At 40.7% G+C, this 13043-nt stretch overlaps 1 protein-coding gene across 1 annotated transcript in view; it reads right to left on the bottom strand.

Annotated features, from left to right (window-relative positions):
• Positions 1–2839, bottom strand: part of LOC130725179 (uncharacterized) — a gene marked incomplete at both ends in the record, with an annotated part of 48926 nt that extends 46087 nt beyond the window's left edge. The window contains 3 exons of the mRNA XM_057576431.1: positions 75–712; positions 1160–1410; positions 1786–2839. Coding sequence (XP_057432414.1) covers positions 75–712; positions 1160–1410; positions 1786–2839 — 1943 coding nt within the window. The remainder of the gene's footprint in view (positions 1–74; positions 713–1159; positions 1411–1785) is intronic.
• Between the last annotated feature and the right edge of the window lie 10204 nt (positions 2840–13043).

The following is a 13043-nucleotide window of genomic DNA, read 5'->3' as shown; positions in this document are numbered from 1 at the left end:
AGTTATCATCTTTTTCATACATTTCTTTCACATGTTCAAGTCCTAGCAATTTAGTCTCTAACATGGAAAGCAACACGTGTCTCCTGGATAAAGCATCAGCCACAATGTTACTTTTCCCCTTTTTGTGTTTTATGACATAGGGAAATTGTTCCAAAAATTCAACCCATTTGGCATGCCTTTTGTTCAACTTACCTTGCCCCTTCAAGTATTTCAGCGACTCATGATCACTATGAATCACGAATTCCTTGGGCAAAAGATAATGCTGCCAGGTCTTCAAAGCTCTCACCAAAGCATACAATTCCTTATCATAAGTAGAATAGTTAAGGGCAGCTCCGCTTAACTTTTCACTAAAATAAGCAATTGGGTGGCCTTCTTGAAGCAACACAGCTCCAATACCTACATTTGAAGCATCACATTCAAGTTCAAAAGATTTAGCAAAGTTAGGTAAAGCAAGTATAGGTGCATGGGTAAGCTTATGCTTTAGGGCAGCAAAGGCCTCTTCTTGATTCTTTCCCCAATGAAAACCCACATTCTTTTTCACCACTTCATTTAGGGGTGCTGCCAAGGTACTAAAGTCCTTTACAAACCTCCTGTAGAAACTGGCCAAGCCATGAAAACTTCTTACATCACCCACGGATTTAGGAGAGGGCCACTCTTGAATGGCTTTGATCTTTTCCTCATCAACCTGCACTCCTTTCGAACTCACAACAAAACCAAGAAACACAACATGGTCAGTGCAAAAAGTGCATTTCTCAAGATTGGCAAACAATTGTTCCTTTCTAAGCATACTCAAGACGGATCTTAAGTGCTCAACATGCAGCTCAAGAGTAGTGCTATAGACCAAAATATCATCAAAGTACACAACCACAAATTTCCCAATGAATTCCCTCAAAACATGGTTCATTAGTCTCATAAAAGTACTAGGTGCATTAGTTAAACCAAAAGGCATAACCAACCATTCATACAAACCATATTTAGTTTTGAAAGCAGTTTTCCATTCATCCCCTTCTTTAATCCTTATCTGATTGTAACCACTTTTCAAATCAATTTTAGAAAAATAACATGCTCCATGCAATTCATCAAGCAAATCATCAAGTCTAGGAATAGGGTGCCTATACTTAATGGTGATGTTATTCAAGGCTCTACAATCAGAGCACATTCTCCAAGTCCCATCTTTCTTTGGTACCAAAATCACCGGTACAGCACAAGGACTCATGCTATTTCTTACCCACCCTTTGTTCAAGAGTTCTTCCACTTGTCTTTGAATTTCAGTGGTTTCTTGTGGGTTGCTTCTATATGCTGGCCTATTAGGCAAAGAAGCTCCCGGAATGAGATCAATTTGATGCTCAATTCCTCTCAGTGGTGGTAGACCACTTGGAACACTTGTTGGAAACACATCCTCATAATCCTGCAAAAGAGATTTAACACTAGAAGGCAGCTCAAAATTTTCAAAAGTGTTAGTGTTCAAAATCTGATTTTTGCAAAACATCAAGTATAGGATCTGTTTTGAAGCTATCATCCTTTTCACCTCTCTCTTTTTGATCAAACAAATTTCTTTTCTCTCAAGTATTTCACTCTTTTCTTTTTGCTCTCTCTCAAGTGTTTCACTCTTTTCTTTTTGCTTTCTCTCAAGTGTCTCACTCTTTTCTTTTCTCTCTTGTTCAATCTTTTCTCTCATTTTCTTTTGATCCTCACGCACCTCCCTAGGGCTCAAAGGTTTGAGCGTAATTTTCTGGCCATGATGTTGGAATGAGATCTTGTTGGTGCTTCCATTATGATCAGAGTTGGTGTCATATTGCCATGGTCTTCCCAGCAGTATGTGACTAGCCTCCATGGGAACAACATCACAAAGAACCTTATCCCTGTATTTGCCAATGGAAAAGTCAACTTCAACTTGCTTACTTACTTGTATTTCTCCATAGTGGCTGAGCCATTGAAGTTTGTATGGCCAAGGATGTGGTTTTGTGACCAGGTTCAGCTTCTCCACCATTCTTTCACTAGCCACATTAGTACAGCTCCCGCCATCAACAATCATCAAGCAAATCTGCCCATTGACAGAACATCTTGTGTGAAAGATATTCTCTCTTTGGCTTTCTTTCTTTGGCTTTTGTTGGCTACCAAGCATTCTCCGGATCATCAACAGTTCACCATTCATGGCTGCCTCCTCTTCTTCTTCACTTTGTTCTCCTTCGGACTCACTGGTGTAGTCTCCATCATCCTTAAGAATCATGGTCTTTTTGGAGGCACATTCATAAGCATAATGTCCCATACCTTGGCATTTGAAGCACTTGACCTCTTTGCTCTTTTTGGATGGTTGTTCAAGAGGTTTTGAAGAAGCTGAAGCTTGTGGTTTGGTGGCTGGTTTGCTAAGGGTGCTCGGCCCTTCATTCTTCATTCTGTCTCTCCAAGATGAATTGGAATTGGTAGAACTCTTCCTTGCAAGCCCTTTCCTTTTGAGTTGTTGCTCAACTTTAGTGGCCTTGTGCAGCAATTCTTCCATGTCTACATATTCCTGAAGTTCTACAATATCTCTAACATCATTAGATAGACCATTAATAAATCGAATCATGGTTACCTCTTCATCCTCCTCAAGATTGGCTTGCAACATAAGCACCTCAAGTTCTTTGTAATACTCCTCAACACTCTTGCTGCCTTGGGTAAGTTTTTGAAGTTTAAATTTTACATCCCTAGCATGGCTTGAAGGGACATATCTTTTCCTCATGATTCGTTTCATTTCAGCCCATGTTTCCACCGCTGGCTCCTCATTTCTCAATCTCTCTTTTGCAAACTTATTCCACCAAACAAGAGCATAGTCTGAAAAGTGAGCAGCTGCAAGTTTCACCTTTTGGTCCTCCTCATAGTTGTTGCAAGCAAAGACATGCTCTATTTTGAGTTCCCACTCCAAGTATGCCTCTGGATCACTCTTTCCCTTAAAAGGAGGAATTTGGAATTTGACTCCTTCAATCCGAGCAGGTCTAGGATTTTCATGAATTCGTCGTGGCCTCCCGCCTTCACTGTCACTATTGTTCCGGTTCTCCATTTGATCCAGCCTTTCGTGGATCTCTTCAGTTTGCCTCCTCATTAAGTTTTCCAGATGTTGTGTAAGAGCCCGCATTTCGATGGTCGAGAGTCGCACTGCTGGTTGCTCCTCCTCTTCTCCTGACATCTTTGACAAATGAAAAGATTCAAGTAGAACAAACAAATGTTAGTGTTTACCTCACTTCTCTCGTGTTTCCCTCAAATTGGCTTTTCTATGATGTGCACTCTTGCCTTTTTCCACTCAAAAATTCTCACAATCTCTTGAGTAAATCAAAGTTAAGACACACAAAGAATTATGCCACCAAATTTGTGTAGAGTCACACAGATTAGAATAGACTTTAGAATATGAAACAAAAGAAGACAAGACAAAATCACCACAGAAATGGAAAGGACTCCAAATATTTAGAGACTAAAGAAGAATTCAAGAACAAACAGAAAGAAGAAAATAAATTGGAATGCTAGCAACAAAATTACCTTGAACAATTGAATTTGGCTAATTAAACAAGAACCATTCAGCCATTTTTTTTTTTGAATTTTCGTTTTTTTTTTTTTTTTTGAATTTTCGTTTTGTAATTTGTTTTTGATTCTGAACAATTAACAAGGCTTAACTTTTGCAATGGTTCAGCCAAAAGAAACAAAAACTAAAATCAAGGTAACAAGAAATGACAAAGAGTTGCTAACCAGAATTCCAGATAAGAAAAGAAACCAAAATCCTAGAACCGGAGCTCTGATTACCAAATGATACGCCCCAAGTTGATGCAAGGGCTGAAATGGATCGTCTAGGATTGATCTTGGATGATGAGAACTCTGAAATGTGAGAAAGAAGAAGAAGAATTTCGTGATAGAAGGGAAATGGACAGAAAATAGGGGAAGTTTTAGTGAAATGGAAGATGAAGACTTCACACAAAGGTGGTGGCAAACCCTTGATAAGCCTAATTCTTGAATCACTCAAGAACTATGCGAATCACTCTCACAAATCTGAATCACTCAGAAAAAAAAATACTAATTCATTCATAATCTGTCTATTACATTGAAGGAGTGGTCCTTATAAAGAAGAAGGAAATTCAGCCTAGTTACAAAAAAATGATGAGGTGTAATTTCTCTAGAAGAATCCTAGGCTAGGAGTTACAAATTAAAAGAGGAAGATAGTGATATGCTTCAGCCCTGAACGTGTTTTTAGTGGCTGATTGCTTCATGTAACTCCCTTTCTTGATTGTTATTCTGACCAGGGAATATAGCATTCAATGCTCTTTATGAACTTAATTTCCCTTTCTTTGTAACTCCATTCTTGGCTTTGAAAGCTCTTCAATCCTTTGACTTTGCTGATGTAACTCCTCCATTCAGAACTTATTGAAATTCAAACACATTCAAAGAGTTTTAAGAAAGGAATGGATCCCTCCCTTTAAGCCCTTCATGCGCCACATGCAAACACACACCACTTGAAGTGGATTAAACACACTAAAATAAAATTCAGCAACATAATGCATTTGGATCCAACTTATTCAATTGGTCCTTTGCATTTTTATTGAAATAAAATAAAACAGAACATCACATGGCAGCCCCTATGCGTGGGCTGGCTCTTCTTCTTGGGCCTGAATGATCATCATGATTTTGGTTCCATCTCTTCTACCACTTTGTCTTCAAGAATGGTTGCCACTACTTGCTGAAGAGTCTCTTTGGCCTTTTTAGCTCTAGCCCTTGTCATTGGTCCTCCAAGTCCTTTTAGGGCTCCATGACCCTTGTCCTTGTCCTTGTCCTCATCAGATATCATCATATAAAAATCTCACAAAGGTCCCTAATCACATGTTACTAACATTTCCAACAATTTCTCAAATTTAGTGTTTTTGGACAACAGGTGCAGCATGTACTAAAACTGGTCTACAGACCGCAATACTTAGCCACAAAATTCACATGATACATGACTGGAAAGATAATTCGAAAATCTACAACTTTCATTTTAATCACTTTTTCATTTGATGACCATAAACAGGTAAAAAGGGGCTCTGAAGTCCGCTGTCCAGTACAGGAAACTGGCAGCGAAACTCCCATGGCTCTATGGTTTTCAAAAATAATTTTCGTTCCTTCCCCTTTGATCATGGCAATCTTGGTACAGCCCCAACAACCCAAATATCCACTCAAAATTTCAGAACCAAACATTTAGCAAGGATCATGTTATAACAAGTGCAAAATAGCACAAAACTTAACAAATACCATGGCAACTCGCATAAAATCATAGATTCAGATCATAAACAACGTTTGAGGATCATATTCATGGCTTTTCAAGAGAAAAATTCCAGCAAGCCAGCATGTACAGGAAATCATGCAAAAACAGTCCAAAACTCAAGTTGTTTCTCATGGCAATTCATGGCATATTCCCTAAAGAACCTACCCATTCCTAGAACCAGCCCTTACCTTTGTCCTTAGGCTTGAAGAAAAGATGAAATTGAAGAGCAAGGTTCTGGTTTCTCTCCTCTTCTCCCACGCGTAACCCTTCCTCTCTCCCTCTCCCTCGCGAACTCCTCCTCTCTCTTGCGCGAACACGTCGACGGTGGTAGGGCTTGGGACGGTGACGGCTAGGGTGCAAGGGGAAGGTTTCTCTCACTCTTTCTCCTCTGTTTTTACGTGTTTCAGAAGTGCACAAGGTTTCGTTCTTCAGAATAGTGTGAAAAGAAACCCTTTCCCTCCCAAAACCCTACATAGCCCGCGTCCCCTCTCTCCCTCTCTTGGGCTAGGGTTTGTTTTCTTCCAAGCTCGACCCAAGTCAAAACCCTTGACCCAATCACTTAAGAACTTACTCAGGCCTGAAACCAATCAAAACCCTCAGCCCTTTTTAGTAATATCACGATCACACTCGGAATTGAAAGGAAACAAATCAATTAAATTCGCTGGTACTGTACAGCCAGAACCATCGTCACTAAACCGAGGATATCTCGAGCTACAGAGGTCGGAATGACCTGATTCCACTTCGAGAATTTTCTAGACTTAAAGGGCTACAACTCTCAGGAAGGAAGTTTTCCCAAATGAAGTCGTTAAGACCCTCTAACAATTCGCACAAGTTGACAGTTCTAATCTGCCAGTTATCAAACATTAGCTAAAACTTCAATTTTATTCAAACTTCCATAAAATTGTTCCAAATTGAACTTAGGGCCTTACAAGTTGCCCTAACCTCGAGCTGATCCAGTCTCGTGATCAAAGGTTACTTCACTCAACTGCTCTAAAACTTCCAAAGTTCCTTCAAACAAATGCTCTGAATATTCCAAAGTTCCGTCAACTGAACCTCGGAGAAACACAAAGTAGAATCCAAACAAAATCGATTAGTTCGATCACAATACAACACATTAACGATAGACAAAGCATTAAAGCTTCAGAATACATCAATCGGATGCGAAAAGACAAGTTTTCGAAAACGAAAACTCCCCCCCCCCCATTGCTCCGGCTCTTTTTCTTCGATCAAATCTGTTTACAAGGTAGTTTTAGGGTAAAACTAAGGCAAAGAAACTGTCGGAACACTTTTCGGACAATCGGATCAAAATACGGCCGTTCAGGGGCGTTTTGGTCCAAAATAAAAGCTCAAAACCTCAAAGTTATCAGTTCGGAAAAAAAAATTGACTGCAATGATCCTAACGACATCCGTGACAACAAATCCTAAAGGCACGAAGTCAGATTACGGCTTTTCGACAATAAAGTTTCGAAATGTGCGCAAAAAGGGTTTTGAAACAGTTTTTCAGATCTTGGACAGCTCGATCACAATCGGCGATTACTGACAGAGGTTTTAGACTATTGGGAACGTAGGGAAGATAACCCAAGCAAGAAATCAGAGAAAACGGACAGTTTTACAAAAAGCTCAAAACTGTGAGCACAGAAACGCAGTAGAAACAGTAATCAGAGGTAAGAATCAAGCTAGTTACCTCGATACCTTGAAGTAGGGACGAACTGCGCGAAGATCGGTCGAGTTTCGGCGAAAATATCCTCTCCCTCTCTTCTCCCTAACTCATGGCCCTCTTTGGTGAAAAATGAAGATATTTTTGCTTTTTCGCCTATCTATAGGCAGGTGAAATTGCCGGAAAATGAAAATTTCGCGATTCCGATTTTTGCAGCACGTTCACCGAAGAATTCTAAGAGAGATTCTGGCGTCAGAATTCCAGAACTCAGAACAAATATCTATGATTTGGGAAAAACGATATCTAAAATCCCTAAAGCGGTGTAAGTTAATCTGTCCCGAAAAACTACTTTTTGCTGTGATGCTCAAACGACAAAACTTCCTTCTGAAGAAAGATTGGAAACGTCGAAACAAATCTGGCTTCGCGGACGGAATCTTCGTTAGAAGTCCCGAATAGAAAAAGTCTTCATCCATCGCTCGAATCTAGGGTTTCGAAGCAAAGAAATTAGCGTCGTCGGACATCCGAAAAGTGCAACCTATCATGCGTACAGTCCAGAGTTCCGAAATGAAACGCTGGTCGAAGGAAAAATAAAGAGAATCTTTAAATTTTCCAAGGATTCGAAATATCGCCTAAACATTGCTTTAAAAGCGAAATTAGCCTATTCTGGACACGCTCGCCATAAGGCAGATGTGCAGACGACTCTTACTAACTCCGAAAGCAACTACGCAACATTCCTCAAGCAATTCCTGAACTTTCTTCTTCATTAATCTTTCTCAAACATCATACTCCTGTCACGCTTACACTGATTCTACGCGTGAGTCGGAAATTAACTTGTTTTGTAAATTCAGGTCTTACAGACGGTTAGGGCATGCCAGCATGAGAAAGATTTCTCAGATGAGTAAGCTTGACCTTGTCAGGGGCTTACCCACTCTGAAGTTCTCTTCAGATGCTCTTTGTGAAGCATGTCAGAAAGGCAAATTTACAAAAGTCCCTTTCAAGGCAAAGAATGTTGTTTCCACCTCAAGGTCGTTGGAACTTCTGCATATCGACCTTTTTGGACCAGTGAAAACTGAGTCTATAGGTGGCAAGAGATATGGGATGGTCAGTGTTGACGACTATAGCCGCTGGACATGGCTAAAATTTCTATCCCGCAAGGATGAGTCTCATTCTGTGTTCTCTACCTTTATTGCCCAAGTGCAAAACGAGAAGGCTTGCAGAATTATGCGTGTCAGAAGTGATCATGGTGGAGAGTTTGAGAATGACAAGTTTGAGAGTTTGTTTGATTCCTATGGAATTGCACATGATTTCTCTTGTCCTAGAACTCCTCAACAGAATGGTGTTGTTGAGAGGAAGAATAGAACTCTTCAAGAGATGGCTAGAACAATGCTTCAAGAAACTGACATGGCAAAGCACTTCTGGGCTGAGGCAGTAAACACAGCATGTTACATTCAGAACAGGATCTCTATCAGACCAATTCTGAATAAGACTCCTCATGAATTGTGGAAGAAAGTAAAACCCAACATTTCTTACTCTTATCCTTTTGGTTGTGTTTGTTATGCTCTGAATACTAAGGATATATTGCATAAGTTTGATTCTAAATCTTCTAAATGTCTATTACTTGGTTACTCTGAACGTTCTAAAGGCTTTAGAATTTATAATACTGATGCTAAAACTATTGAAGAATATATTCATGTTAGATTTGATGATAAGCTTGACTCTAATCAGTCAAAGCTAGTTGAAAAGTTTGCAGATATGAGTATAAATGTTTCTGATAAAGGCAAAGCTCCAGAGGAAGCTGAGCCAGAGGAAGACTCTCCAGAAGAAGTTGGTCCCTCTGATTCACACCCTCAGAGGAAGAGCAGAATTGTTGCCTCTAACCCTAAGGAGTTGATTATGGGAAACAAAGATGAACCAGTCAGAACCAGATCAGCATTCAGACCCTCTGAAGAGACCTTACTTAGTTTGAAGGGATTGGTATCCTTAATTGAACCAAAATCAATTGATGAAGCTCTTCAAGACAAAGACTGGATTCTGGCAATGGAAGAAGAATTGAATCAATTCTCCAAGAATAATGTTTGGAACCTTGTCAAGAAGCCTCAAGGTGCTCACATCATTGGAACCAAATGGGTTTTCAGAAACAAGTTGAATGAAAAAGGAGACATAGTCAGAAACAAGGCAAGGCTAGTTGCTCAAGGCTACAGTCAGTATGAAGGAATAGATTATACTGAAACATTTGCTCCAGTAGCAAGATTGGAAGCTATGAAACTGCTGATCTCATTCTCATTGAATCACAACATAATTCTTCATCAGATGGATGTTAAGAGTGCCTTCCTGAATGGATACATCTCAGAGGAAGTGTATGTGCACCAACCTCCTGGATTTGAAGATGAGAAGAACCTTGACCATGTTTTCAAATTGAAGAAATCTCTCTATGGTCTGAAGCAAGCTCCCAGAGCATGGTAAGAGAGACTTAGCTCATTCCTTCTGAAAAATGAGTTTTTAAGGGGTAAAGTAGATACAACTACTCTCTTTTGCAAAACTTACAAAGATGATATCTTAATTGTGCAAATTTATGTTGATGATATTATATTTGGATCTGCTAATCCATCTCTTTGCAAAGAATTTTCTGAGATGATGCAGGCTGAATTTGAAATGAGTATGATGGGAGAACCCAAGTACTTTCTGGGAATACAAGTTGATCATAAACCAGAAGCTACTTACATTCATCAGTGCAAGTACACAAAGGAACTTCTGAAAAAGTTCAATATGACAGAATCAATAATTGCTAAGACTCATATGCATCCTACATGCATTCTGGAAAAAGAAGATGTCAGTGGAAAAGTATGTCAGAAGCTCTATCGTGGAATGATAGGTTCACTTCTATACTTAACTGCATCTAGGCCAGATATTCTATTTAGTGTACATTTATGTGCTCGATTCCAATCAGATCCTAGAGAAACTCACTTAACTGCTGTTAAGAGAATTCTCAGATATCTGAAAGGTACCACTAACCTTGGCTTGATGTATAAGAAAACATCAGAGTATAAGCTTTCAGGTTACTGTGATGCTGATTATGCTGGAGATAGAACTGAAAGAAAGTGTACTTCTGGAAATTGTCAATTTCTGGGAAGTAATTTAGTCTCATGGGCAAGCAAGAGGCAATCTACTATTGCACTATCCACTACAGAGGCAGAATATATCTCAGCAGCTATTTGTGTAACACCCCGATTTCCGGTGGCACTTTAGTAACCAAAAATAACTCTACGCGGAAAACAGGTAATTTTTTTTCGTTTGATTCCTTTTAAATAAAGCGATAGAAAATAAAGACATAACCCAACACTAACTAACCAATATACAAATATATACACATGTACAGCCTCAGCTGCACTCTCCCGTCACGCGCACTCGCAGTGACTCCAAAGTAGTGTGCCCGCAGGCAAATATATACAGAACCAGAACTGTAAGTAAAAGTATCAAATATACAGTCATCCAAGAGAAAGTCGGCACCCAAAAATGGCCTGAACAAAAGACCCCTATACTCCGACAGACTCTCTGTGATCCTCCTCAAAAGAACCACACAAAAAGCCACACATCGGGAACCTACCCTGTCCCAAAAAGTAAGACGATCAGAGCTCCACACAAAAAAAATGACGGTAGCCTAACCTACCCTCCCTGTTGATACGCCCCAAGTTGATGCAAGGGCTGCAATGGATCGTCTAGGATTGATCTTGGATGATGAGAACTCTGAAATGTGAGAAAGAAGAAGAAGAATTTCGTGATGGAAGGGAAATGGACAGAAAAGAGGGGAAGTTTTAGTGAAATGGAAGATGAAGACTTCACACAAAGGTGGTGACAAACCCTTGATAAGCCTAATTCTTGAATCACTCAAGAACTATGAGAATCACTCTCACAAATCTGAATCACTCAGAAAAGAAAATACTAATTCATTCATAATCTGTCTATTACATTGAAGGAGTGGTCCTTATAAAGAAGAAGGAAATTCAGCCTAGTTACAAAAAAATGATGAGGTGTAATTTCTCTAGAAGAATCCTAGGCTAGGAGTTACAAATTAAAAGAGGAAGATAGTGATATGCTTCAGCCCTGAACGTGTTTTTAGTGGCTGATTGCTTCATGTAACTCCCTTTCTTGATTGTTATTCTGACCAGGGAATATAGCATTCAATGCTCTTTATGAACTTAATTTCCCTTTCTTTGTAACTCCATTCTTGGCTTTGAAAGCTCTTCAATCCTTTGACTTTGCTGATGTAACTCCTCCATTCAGAACTTATTGAAATTCAAACACATTCAAAGAGTTTTAAGAAAGGAATGGATCCCTCCCTTTAAGCCCTTCATGCGCCACATGCAAACACACACCACTTGAAGTGGATTAAACACACTAAAATAAAATTCAGCAACATAATGCATTTGGATCCAACTTATTCAATTGGTCCTTTGCATTTTTATTGAAATAAAATAAAACAGAACATCACATGGCAGCCCCTATGCGTGGGCTGGCTCTTCTTCTTGGGCCTGAATGATCATCATGATTTTTGGTTCCATCTCTTCTACCACTTTGTCTTCAAGAATGGTTGCCACTACTTGCTGAAGAGTCTCTTTGGCCTTTTTAGCTCTAGCCCTTGTCATTGGTCCTCCAAGTCCTTTTAGGGCTCCATGACCCTTGTCCTTGTCCTTGTCCTCATCACCTGTCCAGCTCATAGCTCCTCCTCCTACTCATCGCTGCTCGGCGAGTAGCTCTCCCCACTGCTCTCGGAGTCAGAGTCGGAATCCACCGTAATCATCTCGGTGTCCAAGCCCACGACCTCCCTCCTAACTGTCCTGCGCACCGTCCTAGTCGAGCCGGTCTCAACATCCACTTCTCCTGTAAGAACATCCTCATCCACTACCCTAAGCAAGGGGTCCACACGGTAGCCGAGTGGTGAAGCAAAGGAAAAGAGACGTGAGGCAGATGGGACGACAGACTCCCTCTTCGGCTGCACAAGCCTAGAGGACGACGCCACGTCGGTAGGATCAATTGCAGTAGCAGGAGGTGGCGCAACAGGTGCAGCAACAACAGGCTCGATCTCCGCTGGGTCCTCGTCATCAGAAGATGAAGCAGGAGGTGGTGCAGGTGGTCCTCAACCAGTACCTGGTCCACAGTGAACTGAGGCCGGCAAGTCAAAACTCAGCTCCATACGTCGTAGCACTCCTCTCGTCAACCGTCCACGCTCGTCGGTCCGGTCCTCCATGACCCTTCCCCGGTACGTCGCTCGGTGACCAGCAACATCGATCACCCAAGCGGTGGGGGCATCCCGATCCACCAACTCATACCTGATCCCCCCCGAGGGAGAGACCATCGAGAACCAGTCGACCATCGACATCTGGCAGCAGGCCGACCGCCCAAACACAAACATGCAACCAAAGCCAAGGCGCTAGGGTCAACTCACGGAAATAAGTAGATATACACTCAACATGTGATATGGGGTATAAATATATGTTGATATAAATATATAAGCAATCCTAGCATTTTATTGGCTCTAACAATGCTTCAATAAATCAAACAGCACACAATTCCAGTCAGAGTGAATGTATGCGTGAAATGTAATCAATATGATCCGGATATATGTGACGCGTTCCCGTTCGCCACAAGTGAAGCATTCCCGTTCTTCACTATGGATGAACCATTCCCGTTATTCATCCTTGGTGAACCATTTCCGTTATTCACCGTATGATGAACCATTCCCGTTATTCATCATTAATGAATTCGTGAACCATTCCCGTTATTCACCAAAAGATGCACAGGTGAACCATTCCCGTTATTCACCCAATTGATGCAATATGGTTAGCCAAACATCGAATCTTCCTCACCACACAAGCGTTTAGCTCAAAAACAATCTCAAAACAAACCCAAGAGTTAGTGTCGGTCATTACAACACAACTCCAATAACAAAACCCAAAATCAAAGCCAGAGTTAGTGTCGGTCAATACAACACGACTCGGAGTTAGTGTCGGTCAATACAACACAACCCAGCACCCAAAGCCCAGAGTTAGTGTCGGTCAATACAACACCGCTCCAACAACAAGAGTACTAAGGTACTCGGTGACTTTCAATGATCACCGCGGTTCA

The sequence above is a fragment of the Lotus japonicus genome, chromosome 6 (assembly GCF_012489685.1).
Source record: "Lotus japonicus ecotype B-129 chromosome 6, LjGifu_v1.2".
Classification (NCBI taxonomy): Eukaryota; Viridiplantae; Streptophyta; class Magnoliopsida; order Fabales; family Fabaceae; genus Lotus; species Lotus japonicus.
This window is presented reverse-complemented; position numbering and strand designations above follow the sequence as displayed.